Source organism: Oryctolagus cuniculus, chromosome 3, assembly GCF_964237555.1.
Source record: "Oryctolagus cuniculus chromosome 3, mOryCun1.1, whole genome shotgun sequence".
Classification (NCBI taxonomy): domain Eukaryota; kingdom Metazoa; phylum Chordata; class Mammalia; order Lagomorpha; family Leporidae; genus Oryctolagus; species Oryctolagus cuniculus.
In genome coordinates, this window is record NC_091434.1 from 180,798,842 (window position 1) to 180,819,128 (window position 20,287).

At 40.8% G+C, this 20,287-nt stretch overlaps 2 protein-coding genes across 2 annotated transcripts in view; both read left to right on the forward strand.

Annotated features, from left to right (window-relative positions):
• The window catches only part of KEL (Kell metallo-endopeptidase (Kell blood group)), a 304,774-nt gene that overhangs the window by 196,503 nt on the left and 87,984 nt on the right, over positions 1–20,287 (forward strand). The gene's annotated exons all lie outside the window — the stretch shown is intronic.
• OR9A2 (olfactory receptor family 9 subfamily A member 2) lies at positions 1,111–19,165 on the forward strand. Its single transcript, XM_051849005.2, is given in 7 exon segments — positions 1,111–1,397; positions 1,400–1,623; positions 1,625–1,865; positions 1,868–1,987; positions 17,296–17,300; positions 18,568–18,705; positions 18,707–19,165. Coding segments are annotated over 7 exon segments (1,032 nt in total). The 5' UTR covers positions 1,111–1,234; the 3' UTR covers positions 18,848–19,165.

Below are 20,287 nucleotides of genomic sequence, written 5' to 3' on the forward strand. Positions count from 1 at the left end.
GTGTGAAGAGAGGACTAGGGGAGTAGCAGAAGGCACTGGCTCATCCCCAAATCCCTCCTCCACAGCCGAGTACTTTCAGCTCTCTTTTGTCCCAGTGCTAGATAGATAGAGACATGGGTTTGACCACGGCTAAGACAAGTATCATTTAATCCCAGGTCATGCATGCATCATCTTCTAGTTTTTCATCACTGCTTACTTTTTAAAAAAAGATTTTATTTATTTGAAAGACAGAGAGAAAGGCCCCCCTTCCATCTGCTGGTTCACTCCCCAAATGTCTGTAATAGCCTGAGCTGGGCCAATCCAAAGCCAGAAGCTTCCTCCAAGTCTCCCACATGGGTGAAGGGACCCAAGCACTTGGGCCATCTTCCACTGCTTTTCCAGGCCATAAACAGAGTTTATTGGAAGAGGAGCACCTGGGACATGAACCGGCATCCATATGGGATGCCAGCGCTGTAGGTGGAGGCTTAGCATACTATACCACAGCGCTGGACCCTTTACTTACTTTTTCTCAAGGAAAAGTAAATATATGTACTTTTCCCACACCAATCTCAGAATACAGATTGAAGAAGACATATGCTTGTCCTCATAGGGTATATATGCTCATTTTATAGATGAGTCATAAATTAATGAAATAAAATTCATATCCTCCCAAATCAGTTTTTCTGTTTTTTTTTTTTCCTCCAGGACATGATCAATAAACCAATATCTTACATGCCTTACTTATTGTCATGTGTATGGGATAGCATCTGTACTCCCCTTGAACATACATGCCACAGGTTAGGTGTTTTAAATGGTTCTGCCCTGGCTATAATTTTTTAAACATAAATGAAGGCATAAAATAAACAGTTAAGCATATGATATCAGATATGACAAATGCTATGAAGAAAATTGAAGTGTAGTAACTAGTGTGCCTTTTCTGTTCCAGGGGTAGTTGGCAAGAGTCCTTTGAAGAGGTAATATCTGAGTAATAGGTTAAATGGAGAGATAGGGAACCAGATATCCCTGGTAGCTAATGCGTTTGAGTCTGTGCCAGGTACCATCTCCTCCTAGGGCTATGCATGGGACTTGAGGTGAAATCATTTAGCTCTGGCATGTGTACAGCATGGTGGCAGGGGCATATCATACTGCCTGAACATCAGGTTGGAAATGGTTCCACATTCCAATCTTTCTTCTCTCTTGGGAGTAACTCTCCTTTGGTCTCTAAGTTTCACAAGAAGCAGAGCAGGACTTGATAATGGACAGTCATTTAGGTGCCACTGAGTTCTGCCTTCTAGGCTTCCCTGCATCCCATGAACTCCATCAAGCTCTTTTCACTTGGTTCCTGTTCTTCTATTCAGTGACATTAATGGGCAGCAGGGTCATCATCATCATTGTCTGTGTTGATCATCACCTGAATTCCTCTGGTATGTTTTCCTCAACAACCTCTCTGTCCTGGAGATCCTTGTCAAAACCATAATCATCCCTGTGATGCTGTGGGGATTGCTGCTCCCTGGCACATAGACAATATCTTTGGCTGGATGTATTGTCCAGCTCTTCCTCTACCTTTTTTGGGGGACCACAGAGTTCAGACTACTTGGAGCAATGACCGAAAAGTGTTGTGTGTCTATCTGTAACTCCTTGAGATAACTACATAATTATTAACAGCTGTAGCTGCATCTGGGCGGTCATTGCATCATGGACATTTGGGGTTCTCTCTGGATTCTGGTCAGTCTATGCCACATTTCAATTTACCTTCTGCAAATCAAATCTGTTAGACCACTTTTACTATGATCGGGGGCAGTTACTCAAACTATCCTGTGATGACACTCTTTTTACAGAGTTTATTGTTTTCTTAAGGGCTGTTTCCATTATCATTGATTGTGTGATCTCACTGTCTCCTACACCTATATCACTCCCACCATCCTCAAGATCACCTGAGCCTCTGGCCAGAAGAAAGCCTTCTCCACGTGTGCCTCCCACTTCACCTTTGTTGTGATTGGCTACGACAGTTACTTGTTTCTTTTTTGTTTATTTGTTTGTATCTCAAAAATAAAACATTAGGAACATAGTAATTCTTCCCACCATACCTGCCCTCCACCCATTCTCCCCCTCCTTTCTCCTCCATCTCCTATTTAGTTTGAGACAGAAAAAGAAAAAGAAAAAGAAAAAAAGAGAAAGAATGTAATAAAAATAACTAAGAGAACTGTTCCAACTGTTCCTCAACAGTCTAGACAGGGCTGTTCTATGTCATTGCTTCTTGAAGGTGATTTTGCTCTCCCCTACCTCTTTTCCCTTCCTTCCTCCCCCTTCTTTCTTTTTAGAAACCTAATTGTCTTTAAAGAAGAACCCAAGGATGATACATCTTTTGCAAGTTCTTAGACATAACTATAACTTAGAGACATAATAATATCATCCATTTAATACAGTAAAAGGAAGTGATTTTTGAGAACAGATTTTACTATTATGTCTCATGATACAACTCTTTGGGGACAGAGGTCCTGCATTGGAAATTAGTGCACAGTGATTCTTGTTTATTTAACAAATAACACTCCTATAGATGACATCAGTGATAACCCAAGGCTCTTGACGTGAGCTGCCTAGGCTATGGAAGCCTTTTGGGTCCACAGATTCCTACAGTATTTAGAAAAGGCCATAAGCAAAGTAGAAGTTCTCTCCTCCCTTCAGAGAAAAGTACATCCTTCTTTGGTGGCCACTTCTTTCAACTGGGGTCTCACCCACAGGGGTCCTTTATGTAGGACGTTTGTTGCCAGAGTGTCTTGGCATTCCATGCCTAAAATGCTCCCCCTGGACTTTTCAGACCAGAATGCCTCAAGGACTGATTCTTTTTTATTTATTTATTTATTTTTTGACAGAGTTAGAGAGAGAAAGGTCTTCCTTCCATTGGTTCACCCTCCCCCCCAAATGGCCGCTACAGCTGGAGCTACACCAATCTGAAGCCAGGAGCCAGGTGCTTCCTCCTGGTCTCCCATGTGGGTGCAGGGGCCCAAGCACCTGGGCCATCCTCCACTTCCTTTCCGGGCCAAAGCAGAGAGCTGGACTGGAAGGGGAGCAACCAGGACTAGAACCTGGCACCCATATGGGATGCCAGGTCCGCAGGCGGAGGATTGACCAAGTGAGCCATGGCACTGGCCCCAAGGCTGATTCTGAGGACAGAGTGTTACTTAATGCTTAATGCAATTGTCATTCTATGAGTCTTCTGTATGTACTGCTTCCCATGTTGGAGCCTTCACTCCTTTTTAGTTGTCTATCATTGTTTCCAAACACTTAGTCCTATTTATATGATCATTTTAACACTTGATCCTATCTATATGGTCACTTTACCACTTAATCCTATCTATTTGATCTTTATAACACTTCAGCTGCTATTTTTACCAGCCAGCTTAAGGGAATTTGGGTCCTATGGCAAGTTGTTAAGCTGTACCCTTAGAAGTAAGTCCGTAGGAATCTAAGCAGGACTATGCTGCTTTGCAGTTACAAAATTCATACATTTCACAATTGCAGCTTTAGTATCTTGATAATTCTTCCCACTGTGCCCACTCTCCCACCCCCACTCCCACCCCCTTCCTCTTCCTTTTCTTATTCTCATTCTTTACTAATATCTATTTTCAATTACCTTTGTACATATATGGTTAACTCTATGTTAAGTAAAGAGTTCAATATTTATATGAAAGAAAAAAGATAAGAAAAATATTATGAAGGAAAAAAGATAAAAGTATAGAATCAAAAGCTGTTCCTCAATATTCAAGTGAAGGATTGTTTAAAATCATTGATTCTCCAGTCCACACAGCAAACTCCTAGAGTTACATTCACTGTAAATAACACTCTTACCTCAGAATCAATCCTTAAGGCTTCCTGGTCTGGCTGAAAGGCCTGTGAGAGCATTTCAGGCATGGAAATCCAAGACTCTGGCAAAACATATCCTACATGAAGGATCTCTGAGAGACCTCAGTGGAAAGAAGGGGCCATCAAAGAAGGATGTACTTTTCTCTGAAGGGAAGAGAGAACATCTACTTTGCTTATGCCTGTGTACAAATACTGATGGTGTCTATGGTCACAAAAGGCTTCCATAGCCTTGGCAGCCCATAGCAAGAGCCTTGGGTGATCACTGACATCATAAATAAGAGTGTTAATTGTTAAAGTAATAACAGAAGTCACTGTGCATTTACTCCCCATGTAGGACTTCTGTCCTTAATGAGTTATACTATGAGAATTAACTGCAAATCTTGTTCTCAAACTGTACTGTATATGTTGTATGTATGTGAGGGGATGCAAACTGTTGAAATCAGTGCTCAACATAGAGTTAGTCCTCTGTATATAAAATGAAACTAAAAATGAACCATAATGAAGAAGGCGATGGGAGAGAGAGAGGGAGGTAGGATGGGAGTCAGGGTGGGAGGCTGGGTTTGAGGGAAAGAACCACTTTATTTCTAAAGTTGTACCTTTGAAAAATGGATTCATTAAATAAAAACTTTAAAATAAAAAAATTCAAAATCATTGCTTCTTAAAAGTCAATTTTATTTCTATATAATGCCTGTTAGGTGCTCTGTTAGTTATCACAAGTCAAGAAGAACATATAGAATTTGTGCTTTTGAACTGGCTTGTTTCACTACATATGATGTTTTCCAGTTTCATCCATTTTGTTGTAAATGACCGGACTTCATTTTTTTATTGCTGTGAGTATTCCATGGTGTACATATCCCATAATTTCTTTAGTTGATGGGCCTTTGTGTTAATTCCATGTCTTTGTGCTTGTGAGTTGAGCTGCAATAAATATGGAGGTACAGATAGCTCTTTCATATGCTGTTTTCATTTCCCTTGGGTAGATTCCCAGGAGTGGGATGGCTGGGTTATGTGGTTGGTATATATTCAGACCTCTGAGATATCTCCACACTGTCTTCCATTTTGCCTTTACCAATTTAAATTCTCAACAACAATGGATTAGAGTACCTTTTCCCCACATCCTCACCAGCATTTGATGTTTGTTGATTTGTGTATGTGAGCCATTCTAACAGGGGTGAGGTGAAACCTCATTGTGGTTTTGATCTGTATTTCTCTGATTGCTGGTGATCCTGAGCATTTTTTCATGTGTCTGCTGGCCATTTGGGTTTCCTCTTTTGAAAAATGTCTATTTAACTCATTTGCCAATTCTTAACCAAATTGTTTGTTTTTTTTGGTTGAGTTTCTTGATCTCTCTGTATATTCTGGTTATTAATCCTTTATCAGTTGTATAGTTAGTGAATATTTTCTCTGATTCTGCTGGTTATTTCTTTGCAGTACAGAAGCTTCTCAGTTTTATGTAATCCCATTTGTCAATTTGGGCTTTGATTGCCTGTGCCTCTGGGGTTTTTCCAAGAACACTTTGCCTATACCTAAGTCTTATAGGGTTTCCCCAATGTTCTCTAATAAGTTGAAGGTGTAAGGTCATAGATTTAGGTCTTTAGTCTATTTTGAGTAGATTTTGGTGAAAGGTGTCAGGCAGGGGTCTTCTTCATACTTCTGCATGTGAAAATCCAGTTTTCCCAGTACCATTTGTTTAAGAGATTGTCCTTGCTCAAGGGATTGGTTTTAGCACATTTGTCAAAGATAAGTTGGTTGTAGATGGTTGGTTTGATTTTGGGTGTTTCTATTCTGTTCCACTGGTCTATCCATCTGTTTTTGTACCAGTACCAGGCTGTTTGATTGTAACTGCCCTGTAGTATGTCTTGAAATCTGGTATTGTGAAATCTTGGCTTTGTTTTTGTTGTATAAGATTTCTTTAGCTATTTAGGGTCTCCTATGTTTTCATATAAATTTCAATATCATTTTTCTATATCTGAGAAGATTGTCTTTGGTATTTTGATTAGTAGCACATATAATCTGTAAATTGCTTTCATTAGTGTGGACATTTTGATTCTTTCAATACATGAACAAAAAGATTTTCCATTTTTTGTATCTTCTATTTCTTTAATGTTTTATAATTCTCATCATAGAGATATTTGACATCCTTGGTTAAATTTATTCCAAGGTATTTGATTTTTTGGTAGCTAATATGAATGGTATTGATCTTAGAAGCTTATTTTTAGCCATGGCATTGTCTGCATATACAAAGGCTGTTAATTTTTGTGTGTTGATTTTATATCCTGCTACATTTCCAAACTCATCTATGACATCCAATAGTTTCTGAGTGGAGTCTTTTGGATCCCCTGTGTATAGGATCATGTCATCTGCAAGTAGGAATATTTTGAGTTCCGCCTTCCCAATTTGTATCCCTTTGATTTTTTTTATTGCCTGATGGCTCTGGATAAAAGTTCCAGGATTATATGGAAAAGCAGTGGTGACAGTGGGCCCCCTTGTCTGGTCCCAGATCTCAGTGGGATTGCTTCCAACTTTGTCCCATTCAATAGGAAATTGGCAATGGGTTTGTCATAAATTGCCTTAATTGTGTTGAGAAATGTTCCTTCTATTTCCGATTTGCTTAGAGTTTTCATCATGAAAGGATATTGTATTTTGTCAAATGTTTTCTCTGCATCTATTGAAATAATCATATGGTTTTTATTCTTCAATTTGTAATGTGATGTATCACATTGATTTGTGAATGTTGAACCATTCCTTCATACCAGAAATAAATCCCGCTGGTCTGGGTGAATGAGCTTTCTGATGTGTTGTTGGATTCAATGGGCTAGTAGTTTGTTGAGGATTTTTGCATCTATATTCATCAGAGAGTTTGGTCTTTAGTTCTCTTTCTCTGTTTTATCTTTTTCGAGTTTAGGAATTACGGTGATGCTGGCTTTGTAGAAAGAATTTGGGAGGATTCTTTCCCTTTTCATTGTCTTGAATAGCTTGAGAAATATTGGAGTTAGTTCTTATTTAAATTTTTGGTAGAATTCAGCAGTAAAGCCATCCTGTCCTGGGCATTTCCTTGTTTGGAGGGTCTTTATGACTAATGCACGTTCTTTATTGGTCTGTTTAGGTTTTCTATCTTCATGGCTCAATTTAGGTAGATCATGTGTGTCCAGGAACCTATCCATTTCTGCTACATTTTCCAGTTTGTAGTAATTTCTGATTATTCTTTTTATTTCTGTGGTGTCTGTTGTTACATTTCCTTTTTTTTTTTTTTTTTTTTTTTTTTTTTTTATCTTTTATTTAATGAATATAAATTTCCAAAGTACGACTCATGGGTTACAATGGCTTTCCTCCCCATACAGTCCCTCCCACCCACCACCCTCCCCTTTCCCACTCCCTCTCCCCTTCCATTCACATCAAGATTCATTTTCGATTATCTTAGTATACAGAAGATCAGCTTAGTATACCTTAAGTAAGGATTTCAACAGTTTGTTCCCACACAGAAACATAAAGTGAAAAATAATAGATGAATTTTTTTTAAATGATGATGAAATCAGATCAGACCTATTGTCATGTTTAATCCCAGTGAGAGTCAAGTTGGGAATTGATAGTTTCTTTTTTTTTTTTTTTAACAGAAGATCAGTTTAGTGTACATTAAGTAAAGATTTCAATCGTTTGCACCCCCATAGAAACACAAAGTGAAATATACTGTTTGAGTACTCGTTATAGCATTAAGCCTCAGTGTACAGCACATTAAGGACAGAGATCCTACATGAGGAGTAAGTGCACAGTGACTCCTGTTGTTGACTTTACCAATTGACACTCCTGTTTATGGCATCAGTAATCTCCCTATGCACCAGTCATGAGTTTCCAAGGCTATGGAAGCCCCTTGAGTTCTCCGACTCTTATCTTGTTTAGACAAGGTCATAGTCAAAGTGGAGGTTCTCTCCTCCCTTCAGAGAAAGGTACCTCCTTCTTTGAAGACCTGTTCTTTCCACTGGGATCTCACTCACAGAGATCTTTTTGCCAGAGTGTCTTGGCTTTCCATGCCTGAAATACTCTCATGGGCTTTTCAGCCAGATCCGAGTGCCTTTAGGGCTGATTCTGAGGCCAGAGTGCTATTTAGGACATCCGCCATTCTATGAGTCTGCTGAGTATCTCACTTCCCATGTTGGATCACTCTCCCCTTTATTTATTCTATCGGTTAGTGTTAGCAGATACTAGACTTGTTTATGTGCTCCCTTTGACTCTTAGTCCTTTCATTATGATCAATTGTGAACTGAAATTGATCACTTGGAATAGTGAGATGGCATTGGCGCATGCCACCTTGATGGGATTGAATTGGAATCCCCTGGTATGTTTCCAACTCTACCAATTGGGGCAAGTCAGCCCGAGCATGCCCCAAATTATACATCTCTTCCCTCTCTTATTCCCACTTTTATGTTTAACAGGGATCACATTTCAGTTAATTTTCAACACTTAAGAATAACTGTGTGATAATTACAGAATTAAACCAGTCATATTAAGTAGAACAGACAAAAAAAAAATACTATGAGGGATAATGTATTAAAGTGTCCATTAGCAGTCAGGGCTATGCTGATCAAGTCACCATTTCTCATAGTGTCCATTTCACTTCAGGAGGTTTCCTTTTTGGTGTTCAGTCAGTTGTCACCGATCAGGGAGAACATATGGTATTTGTCCCTTTGGGACTGGCTTACTTCACTCAGCATGATGTGTTCCAGATTCCTCCATTTTGTTGCAAATGACTGGATTTCGTTGTTTCTTACTGCAGTATAGTATTCTAAAGAATACATATCCCATAATTTCTTTATCCAGTCTACCATTGATGGGCATTTAGGTTGGTTCCAGGTCTTGGCTATTGTGAATTGTGCTGCAATAAACATTAGGGTGCAGATCGCTTTTTTCTTTATCAATTTAAACTCCTTTGGGTAAATTCCAAGGAGTGGGATGGCTGGGTCGAACGGTAGGGTTATGTTCAGGTTTCTGAGGAATCTCCAGACTGATTTCCATAGTGGCTTGACCAGTTTGCATTCCCACCAACAGTGGGTTAGTGTCCCTTTTTCCCCACATCCTCGCCAGCATCTGTTGTTGGTAGATTTCTGTATGTGAGCCATTCTAACCGGGGTGAGGTGAAACCTCATTGTGCTTTTGATTTGCATTTCCCTGATTGCTAGTGACCTTGAACATTTTTTCATGTGCCTGTTGGCCATTTGGATTTCCTCTTTTGAAAAATGTCTATTGAAGTCCTTGGCCCATCTCTTAAGTGGGTTGTTGGTTTTGTTTTTGTGGAGTTTCTTGATCTCTTTGTAGATTCTGGTTATTAACCCTTTATCTGTTGCATAGTTTGCAAATATTTTTTCCCATTCTGTCGGTTGTCTCTTCACTCTCCTGACTGTTTCTTTTGCAGTACAGAAACTTCTCAATTTGATGCAATCCCAATAGTTGATTTTGGCTTTGACTGTCTGTGCCTCCCGGGTCTTTTCCAGAAATTCTTTGCCTGTGCCAATATCTTGAAGGGTTTCTCCAATGTTCTCTAATAACTTAATGGTGTCAGGACGTAGATTTAGGTCTTTAATCCACGTTGAGTGGATTTTTGTGTAAGGTGTAAGGTAGGGGTCTTGCTTCATGCTTCTGCACGTGGAAATCCAGTTTTCCCAGCACCACTTATTGAATAGACTGTCCTTGCTCCAGGAATTAGTTTGAGATCCTTGATCAAATATAAGTTGGCTGTAGATGTTTGGGTTGATTTCTGGTGTTTCAATTCTGTTCCATTGGTCTATCCATCTGTTTCTGTACCAGTACCATGCTGTTTTGATTACAACTGCCCTGTAGTATGTCCTGAAATCTGGTATTGTGATGCCTCCGGCTTTGTTTTTGTTGTACAAGATTGCTTTAGCTATTCGAGGTCTCTTGTGCCTCCATATGAATTTCAGCATCATTTTTTCTAGATCTGCGAAGAATGTCTTTGGTATCTTGATTGGGATTGCATTGAATCTATAAATTGCTTTTGGGAGAATGGACATTTTGATGATGTTGATTCTTCCAATCCATGAGCATGGAAGATTTTTCCATTTTTTGGTATCCTCTTCTATTTCTTTCTTTAAGGTTTTGTAATTTTCATCGTAGAGATCTTTAACGACCTTGGTTAAGTTTATTCCAAGGTATTTGATTGTTTTTGTAGCTATTGTGAATGGGATTGATCTTAGCAGTTCTTTCTCAGTCATGGCATTACTTGTGTATGCAAAGGCTGTTGATTTTTGTGCATTGATTTTATATCCTGCCACTTTGCCAAACTCCTCTATGAGTTCCAATAGTCTCTTAGTAGAGTTCTTTGGATCCTCTAAGTACAGAATCATATCGTCTGCAAAGAGGGATAGTTTGACTTCTTCCTTCTTGATTTGTATTCCTTTGATTTCTTTTTCTTGTCTGATGGCTCTGGCTAAAACTTCCAGAACTATGTTAAATAGCAGTGGTGAGAGTGGGCATCCCTGCCTGGTGCCAGATTTCAGTGGAAATGCTTCCAACTTTTCCCCATTCAGTAGGATGCTGGCTGTGGGTTTTTTATAAATTGCTTTGATTATATTGAGGAATGTTCCTTCTATACCCAATTTGCTTAGAGTTTTCATCATGAAAGGGTGTTGAATTTTATCAAATGCTTTCTCTGCATCAATTGAGATAATCATATAGTTTTTCTTCTGCAGTCTGTTAATGTGGTGAATCACATTGATTGATTTGCGAATGTTGAACCATCCCTGCATACCAGGGATGAATCCCACTTGGTCTGGGTTGATGATTTTCCTGATGTGTTGTTGTATTCTATTGGCCAGAATTTTATTGAGGATTTTTGCATCTATGTTCATCAGGGATATTGGTCTGTAATTTTCTTTCAGTGCTGCATCTTTCTCTGGCTTAGGGATTAAGGTGATGCTGGCTTCATAGAAAGAATTTGGGAGGATTCCCTCTTCTTCGATTGTTCTGAATAGTTTGAGAAGAAATGGGATTAGTTCTTCTTTAAATGTCTGGTAGAATTCAGCAGTGAATCCATCTGGTCCTGGGCTTTTCTTTGTTGGGAGGGCCTTTATTACTGTTTCAATTTCTGTTTCAGTTATGGGTCTATTTAGGTTTTCGATGTCTTCATGGTTCAATTTTGGTAGATTGCATGTGTCCAGGAATCTATCCATTTCTGATAGGTTTTCCTGTTTGCTGGCATACAGGTCCTTGTAGTAATTTCTGATGATTCTTTTTATTTCTGTGGTGTCTGTTGTTACGTTTCCTTTTTCATCTCTGATTTTATTGATTTGGGTCTTTTCTCTTCTTTTTTTAGTTAGTTGGGCCAATGGGGTGTCAATTTTGTTAATTTTTTCAAAAAACCAGCTTCTCGCTTGGCTGATTTTTTGTAATGTTTTTTTGGATTCAATCCTGTTAATTTCTTCTCTGGTTTTAATTATTTCTCTTCTCCTACTAGATTTGGGTTTGGTTTGCTGCAGTTTTTCTAGGTCCTTGAGGTGCGCTGAAAGCTCATTTATTTGGTACCTTTCCAATTTCTTGATATAGGCACCTATTGCTATAAATTTGCCTCTCAATACTGCTTTTGCTGTATCCCATAAGTTTTGATATGTTGTGTTGTTGTCTTCATTTACTTCCAGAAAGTTTTTGATTTCTCTTTTGATTTCTTGAATGACCCAGTGTTCATTCAGGAGCATGTTGTTCAGTCTCCATGTGTTTGCATACTTTCTGGGGTTTCCTGAGTTGCTAATTTCCAGCTTCATCCCGCTGTGGTCTGAGAAGCTGCATGGTATGATTCTAATTCTTTTAAATTTGCTGAGACTTGCTTTATGGCCTAGTATGTGATCAATCCTAGAGAAGGTTCCATGCGCTGCTGAGAAGAATGTGAAGTCTGTAGATGTAGGGTTGAAAGTTCTGTATATATCTGTTAGATCCATTTGGGCAATAGTGTCAATTAAATCTGCTGTTTCCTTGTTGATCTTCTGTCCGGATGATCTGTCTATTTCTGAGAGTGGAGTATTGAAGTCCCCCAGTACTATTGTATTGGAATCTAAATCTCCCTTTAAGTCCCTTAACATATCTTTTAAATAGACCGGTGCCCTGTAATTAGGTGCATATACATTTATAATAGTTACATCTTCCTGTTGAATTGAACCCTTAATCATTATATAGTGTCCCTCTTTGTCTCTCTTAACAGTTTTTGTATTAAAGTTTATTTTGTCTGATATTAATATGGCTACACCTGCTTTTTTTTGGTTTCTGTTGGCATGGAATATCTTTTTCCAACCTTTCACTTTCAGTCTGCATGCCTCTTTGTTAGAGAGATGTGTTTCTTGTAGGCAACAAATAGTTGGGTTGTGTTCTGTGAGCCAGTCAGCCAAACGGTGTCTTTTAACTGAGGAATTCAGACCATTAATGTTCAATGTGACAATTGATACGTAGTGACTTTGCCCTGCCATTTTCCCGGAAATATTTTCTAGTATATGCTTTGAGCTTCCCATGCTCTTTTACTGGTAGGTGTTCTTCCTTTCCCTTCTTTCATATTGATGGCCGTGTTTCTGTGTTTCTGAGTGTAGCACATCTTTAAGTATCTTTTGCAGGGCCGGACGAGTGGCCACAAAGTCTTTCAATTTCTGTTTGCTATGAAAGGTCTTTATTTCACCTTCATTCACAAATGAGAGCTTGGCAGGATATAATATTCTGGGCTGGCAATTTTTCTCTCTTAGCACCTGTGCTATGTCTCGCCATTCCCTCCTAGCTTGTAGGGTTTCTGATGAGAAGTCAGCTATGAGTCTGATTGGAGATCCTCTGAGAGTAATCTGACGTTTCTCTCTTGCACATTTTAGGATCTTTTCTTTATGTTTCACTGTGGTAAGTTTAATTACCACGTGTCGTGGTGAGGATCTCTTTTGGTCATGTTTACTGGGGGTTCTATGAGCTTCCTGTACTAGGATATCTCTGTCCTTCTCCAAACCTGGAAAGTTCTCTGCTAGTATCTCACTAAAAAGGCCTTCCAATCCTTTCTCTCTCTCCATGCCTTCAGGAACTCCTAGAACTCGAATGTTGGTTTTTTTAATAGTATCCTGTAGATTCCCAACAATATTTTTTAGGTTTCTAATTTCCTCTTCTTTTCTTTGGTTTGACTGTATGTTTTCCTGTGCTCTATCTTCTAAGTCCGATATTCTCTCTTCTGCTTCACCCATTCTGTTTTTAAGGCTTTCTAATGTGTTTGTCATTTGATCTATTGAGCTCTTCATTTCATTTTGATTTCTCTTGACTATTACACTTTCCTGTTCTACTAGTTTCTGAGTTTCATTTTGACTCTTCCTTAAAATTTCATTTTCACAAGAAAGATTTTCAATCTTGTCCATTAAGGATTTCTGTAGTTCAAGGATTTGCTTTTGAAAACTTCTAAATGTTCTTATCATAAATTTTTTGAAATCCGTATCTTGCATTTCTTCTATCTCATCATCTTCATACTCTTGGCTTGGGGTGTTTTGCTTATTTGGAGGCATCATAGTGTCATCGTTGATCTTGCTCCCTCTATTTCTGTGTTTGTTACTCGGCATAGTTAATTCTTCTTGCGTCACTGTGCTTTTTTTTCTTTTTTTTCTTTTTTTTTTTTTTTTTTTTATACTGTGTCCGTGTTAAGTGGACTGCCTGCTGTTAGAGGAGCCTTGGAGGCTTGAGATGGGTGCGGCCTGAGAGCTCTGCCTGGTTCTTCCTGGTTAAGGGTGTGCAAAGGTGACACCCTCAGGTTATGCGTGGTAAATCTCTCTCTTTTTATTTATTTATTTATTTTATTTATTCAGGGGGTAAGTAACACCGCAGGGCAGGGCTGTGCAGAATTGATGGTATTTAGCTTCCAGTCTTTGGCTCCTCTGGACTCCCACTGGGTTGCCTAGGCTACTGAATTGTAGTGACTCAGTTCCTTAACTCTCCCCCATTGATATGTAAATCCAAAGAGGAGGCCTGCTCTTTGTCTCTTGGGAATTCTTCAAGCCTTGTGGCCTTGTAACCTTTGCAAGGTTAGAGGGAAGAGAAACCCCGAAGCTTTTTTTTTTCCTTCTTTCCGGTAGTGAGTTTGCTGCACTTTCCGGCCCCCTTCTAGATTCTGACCCCCGTTTCCCCACCAATGTCTCGGGTTATTGAGCTCACCTCCCCTTCCAGCGCCGATGTGTGGACTCGGAGCCCTGAGCGTCCCAAATCTCCCCGCAGTTGTCTGTGTGGCATGCACTCTCCTTGGAGCACTGTCGCGCAGACCCTGGGGCTTCTGCGGCTGGGTCCCGCGACTTGGCTTCCGCGCGGTGGGTGACCTTGTTCTCCCAGTAGGTCCTCCGATTCACGCCTGCTCCATTCAGAAGGGTTTCCCCTGCAATTTTTTGTTTGGTTCTATTTTCTGCGGCTACCGTAACTCCCCTTTTATTAAACTAAATTTTCCCGGACTATCGGTGCGCGCCCTCACTATTCCGCCATCTTCTCTCACATTTCCTTTTTCATCTCTGATTTTATTCATTTGGGTCTCCCCCACTTTTTTTTTTTTTTTTTTTTGGTTAGTAGGGCCAACAGTGTGTCAATTTTATTTATTTTTTCAAAAAACCAGCTCTTCGTTTTGCTGATCTTTTATATTGTTTTATTGGTTTCAATTTTGTTGATTTCTTCTCTAATTTTAATTATTTCTTTTCTCCTACTAGTTTTGGGTTTAGTTTGCTATTGTTTTTCTAGATCCTTGAGATGCATTGATAGCTCATTTATTTGGTGCTTTTCTAGTTTCTTTATGTGGGCTCTGATTGCTATAAACTTTCCTATTAACACTGCTTTTAAAGTTTTGATATGTTGGATTGTCATCTTCATTTATTTCCAGAAACTTTGATTTCTCTTTTGATTTCTTCTATGACCCACTCTTCATTCAGGATCATGTCGTTCATTCTCCATGTGTTTGCATATGTTCTGGGGGTTCCTGAGTTGTTGATTACAAGCTTCATTCCATTGTGGTCACAGAATATGCATAGTATGATTTTGATTTTTTTTTGAATTTTCTGAGACTTGCTTTATGGCCTAGCATATTGTCAATCCTGAGAAAGTTCCATGCACTGGTGAGAAGAATCTGTATTCTGTGGCTGTAGGATGTAAAGCCCTGTTGATATCTGTGAGGTTCATTTGGCCTATAGTGTCAATTAACTCTTGTGTTTCCTTGCTGATTTTCTGTTCTTGTTGATCTGTCCATTGTTAAAAGTGGGGTATTGAAGTCCCCCATTATATTGTATTTGAGTCTGTGTCTCCCTTTTTTTTTGACAGGCAGAGTGGACAGTGAGAGCGAGAGACAGAGAGAAAGGTCTTCCTTTTCCATTGGTTCACCCCACAGTGGCCGCTGTGGCTGGCGTGCTGTGGTCGGCATACCACGCTGATCTGAAGCCAGGAGCCAGGTGCTTCTCCTGGTCTCCCATGCGGGTGCAGGACCCAAAGACTTGGGCCATCCTCCACTGCCCTCCCGGGCCACAGCAGAGAGCTGAACTGGAAGAGGAGCAACCGGGAGAGAATCTGGCGCCCTGATGGGGACTAGTACCTGAGGTGCTGGCGCTGCAGGTGGAGGATTAGCCTATTGAGCCATGGTGCCGGCCCTGTGTCTCCCTTTAAATCCATTAACATTTCTTTTAGATAGCTAGGTGTCCTGTAATTAGATGCATATGCATTTATAATAGTCACATCTTCCTGTTGAAGTGATCCCTTAATCATTATTTTGTGCCCTTCTTTGTCGCTTTTAATAGTTTTTGTGTGAAAATTTATTTTGTCTGCTATTAGGATGGCTACACCAGCTCTTTTTTGGTTTCTGTTAGCATGGATTATCTTTTTCCATCCTTTCCCTTTCAGTCTGCATGCATCTTTCTTGATGAGATGTGTTTTTTGTAGACAGTAAGTAAATGGGTTTTGTTTCTGAATGCATTCAACCGGTCTGTTGGTTAACTGTAGAGCTGAGGCCATTTACATTCAGGGTGACTATTGTTATGTAATGTCTTTGCCTGCCATATTTCCATTAATAGTTCTCTATTTTTTTTTTTTTACTTTGGGTTTCCTTTGTACTTTTACTGGGGGATTTTCTGCCTTCTCCTTCTTTCATAGTGATGACCATGTTTCTTTGTTTCTGTGTGTACCACATCCTTGAGCATCTATTTGGAGCTGGTCAGGTAGTTACAAATTCATTTTCTGTTTGTTATGGAAGGTCTTTATTTCACCTTCATTCATAAATGAGAGATTTTCAGGGTACTGTATTCTGGGTTGACAGTTTTTTTCTCTTAAGACTTGAAATATATCTTGCCATTCTCTCCTAGCCTGCAGGGTTTCTGATGAGAAGTCCACTGTGAGTCTAATTGCAGTTCCTCTGAATGTGAGCAGGTGTTTCTCTCACACATTTTAGAATCTTCATGTTTTATTGTGGGGAGTTTTACTGCAACGTGTTGTGGTGAAGATCTTTTCTGGTTGTGTCTATTGGGAGTTCTGTGTTCTTCCTGTATTTGGATGTCCCTTTTTTCTCCAAATTCAGGAAATTTTCCATTACTATTTCGTTAAAAATGCCTTATAATCCTTTCTCTCTTTTCATGCCTTCGGGAGTTCCTGACTCAGACCCATATGTTAGGTCACTTGATAGAATCTTGTAGATCTCTAATAGTGTTTTTTAGTTTTCTAATTTTTCTTCTTTTTTTTTTTTTTATCCAACTGTAAAATTTCCAGAAATTTGTTTTCTAGTTCAGATGTTCTTTCTTTTTCCTCACCTACGCTGTTGTTAAGAATTTCCACTGCATTTTTATTTGATCTATTGAATTCTTCATTTCTAGCATTTCAATCTGATTTCTTTTTAATATCAATTTCATGTGAAAATTTTTCATTTAATTTGTGAATTTGCTTCTGATGGCTTCTAAGTAATCTGATGATTAATCTTTGGAATTCCATTCCCAGCATATTCTCAGTCTCTTCATCTTCACCTTCTACAGTTGACATATTATAGTGTTTAGGTTTATTTTTTTATTGTCTGGTGGCTTTTATCTTGGTTTTTGTCTTTGTGGCTTAGTGGGATGTCTCACCAAGAGGTGTGTGCTGGGTGTGCCTGGGTGGAGCAAGTATCCAAGGTAAGGCCCTCATGGGGCTCTGTAGCTCTCCTCTGGTTATCCAGATGGAGGAGGGTGTATGACCCGCCCTTCTCCTCACAGCTGCAGAATGCCCTGGTGTTAGTCCCTGGTGTGTTCAGCACTCATTCCCACTGCTTAATGAACTACAACTTTGATCTGTGGAGTCTTTTTTGGGCACATGGTTCCCCCTGTTATGAGTTGCTATAGGTCTGTAGGTATTGGATGACTATGCAGTGCTCCTGCCTACTGGATCTTGGCTCACTCCTCGTGGTGGTGGGTGGGCATGAGCTTCCCATAGGTGGTGCTTCCCCTTGCTGTACAGCTTGCATTGGTGGTGGTGGGGAAGGAATTATGCTGCATTGTGTGGCCCTTGTTGTTTGGGTGGGGGTTGAGGCGACCCCTGCTATTGCTAGGCTCGCACACGGGAGGTAGGGGTGGCAACCACCTGCCTGAGTCCAAAACACGAACAAAGGAGCAAAATGGCTTTTCCCAGCAGGCTACAGGTCTCTGCAGGGTGGGAGAGTGGAGAGGAGGGAGGTGCTCCACCTCCTCATTTATTCTTTTACTTGTGTGGAACTTAAAAGCAGTTCACCAAACTCTCCCTCCCACTGCTATCCACAGCTCCATGTGCCCGTGGATTCCCCTCTCACCTGATCTGCCAGGGCAGGCATTTTCTTCCCCAGGTCTGAGCCTCCACTCTGTTTTTTTTTTAATATTTTATTTATTTATTTATTTGAGAGAGTTACAGATAGTGAGAGGGACAGACAGAGAGGAGGGTCTTCCATCTGTTGGTTCACTCCCCAGGTAATCGCAATGGCTGGAGCTGCGCCAATCCCAAGCCAGGAGCCAGGAGCTTCCTCCGGATCTCCCATGTGGGTGCAGGGGCCCAAGGACCTGGGCCATCTTCTACTGCCTTCCCAAGCCACAGCGGAGAGCTGGATGGGAAGTGGAGCAGCTGGGACTATAACTGGCGCCCATATGGGATGCCGGTGCAGCAGGCGGAGGATTGACCTACTGCATGGCGCTGGCCCTCCTTTTTTTTATATGCTCTTTCAGTGAGGACCTGGACCATCTCTGTGGTTTTCCCTAGGTTTCCTGCTGCAAATTTCCCATGGCTTTATCTTAGGCTTGTATTCCCCCCCACACACACTTTTTTTTTTTTTTGGCCAGGCATAATTGGACAGTGAGAGAAAGAGAGACAGAGAGTTATAGACAGTGAGAGAGAGACAGAGAGAAAGGTCTTCCTTCCGTTGGTTCACTCCCTTAATGGCCGCTACAGCCGGGCTAAGCTGATCTGAAACCAGGAGCCGGGTACTTCCTCCTGGTCTCCCATGTGGGTGCAGGGGCCCAAGCACTTGGGCCATCCTCCACTGCCTTCCCAGGCCAGAAGCAGAGAGCTGGACTGGAAGAGGAGCAACCAGGACTAGTACCCGGCACCCCAACCGGGACTAGAACCTGGGATGCCGGCGCCACAGATGGAGGATTAGCCAAGTGAGCCACAGTGCCAGCCTGTTTCTCCCCTTTTTAAATATTAATTTTGCCTTGTTTGATTTGGACTGTCCTGTTCCTATTCCACCGTCTTGGAACCAGCTACTTGTTTCTTTACGTGAAACCCTAGCAAACACAGGCAGCTGATTACAACAGGATGGCATCACTGCTGGTTTCCATGGTGATCCCTTTCCTGAACCCTTTCATCTTTACTCTCAGGAGTGACAAGGTCAAAGAGGCCATTTGATATGGGAGTGGGATGTTGCTGTCAACTCCTAAGAGATAAGCATTTCTGCATCAGTTTTGGTGGTGTGGTTCTCACTGTGCATTATTCAGCAAGTGAGAAAACCCTCATTCCTCTCTTCCATTATCACTGCAAAAATTAAATCGCATGCTCAAGTTCCAATTACAGCAGCCCAGCGGATACTGAAATTCTCTGCCCACTGGAGTCTCTTAACCTTAGTTTCTGCTTGTTTCCATTGTTGAACCCAAGGAGGCATATTCTTAGGATGTGGGAGGTACTAGTAAAAGAAAACACATACATGTTCATAAGAGTTCTGTTAGCCCAATTAATTTGTTTACGGTCTTGCGCTGAACCTGTATTTCCTGGGAGAAGAGAGGAAGTGAGTTTCCACATCAGAGAATAGGTAGACATGAGCGCTGGTCCTTCATTAACTGTTGCTTGCTTGTATGCTGTGTGCAGTTTTTTAAAGATTTTTATTTATTAGGATAATCCTCCACCTGCAGCGCCGGTACACCGGGTTCTAGTCCCGGTCGGGGCGCCGGATTCTCTCCCGGTTGCTCCTCTTCCAGTCCAGCTCTCTGCTGTGGCCGGGGAGGGCAGTGGAGGATGGCCCAAGTGCTTGGGCCCTGCACCCACATGGGAGACCAGGAGGAAGCAGCTGGCTCCTGGCTTCGGATTGGTGCAGCGCGCCGGCCATAGCGGCCATTTGCGGGGGTAAAACAACAGAAAGGAAGACCTTTCTCTCTGTCTCTCTCACTGTCTAACTCTGCCTGTCAAAAAAAATATTTTTATTTATTTGTGAAGCAGAGTTACAGACAGAGATGGGGGAAACAGAGAGAAAGGTCTTCCCTCTGCTGGTTCATTCCCCAAATGGCTGCAACGGCCAGTGTTGAGCTCCCATCTGAAGCCAGGAGCCAGGAGCCAGGAGCTTCTTCTGGGTCTCCCACATGGGTGTAGGTGCCTAAGCACTTGGCCTTCTTCTGCTGCTTTCTCAGGCCATAGCAGAGAGCTAGATTGGAAGAGGAACAGCTGGGACATGAACTGATGCCCATATGGCTAGCCATAGAGGCTAAGCCCACAATGCCACAACACTGGCCCCTGCAGTTTCTTGAGATGAACATAAATACTTTAAGACTCCTTTTTTTCTGGCTGTTGATTATATGATCTGGGCCCCATTACGATTTCAAAGTAAATGTAACATTTTCTACAATTTGCTACGAAACCAACATAGGGTATTTTATGGGATCAGAATACTTGTAATTCAGCAAAGGTTGGTGGCATTTAGGTAAAAGTATTTGGGAATAAGAGTAGGGAAAAGTTTCCTTTAAACTTTGGATTATTGCTTAAACTGTCTTATTTGTAGCAGGTACAAGGACATGCATAGAGAGAATTAAATGATTCATTTCAGAGGCAGCATTCTGTGTGCTATAGCTGCTTAAAACATGATTTCTGTTTATACTTTTCTAAGACTTCAAACTTCATGATGTATTTGGTTCTGTGTCTCCCAAACTCAGCACTATCAGTATTCTTCTGTATCTCTCTTCTGTGGACAGAATTTTTTAAATGAGAGCCTATCCTTTTC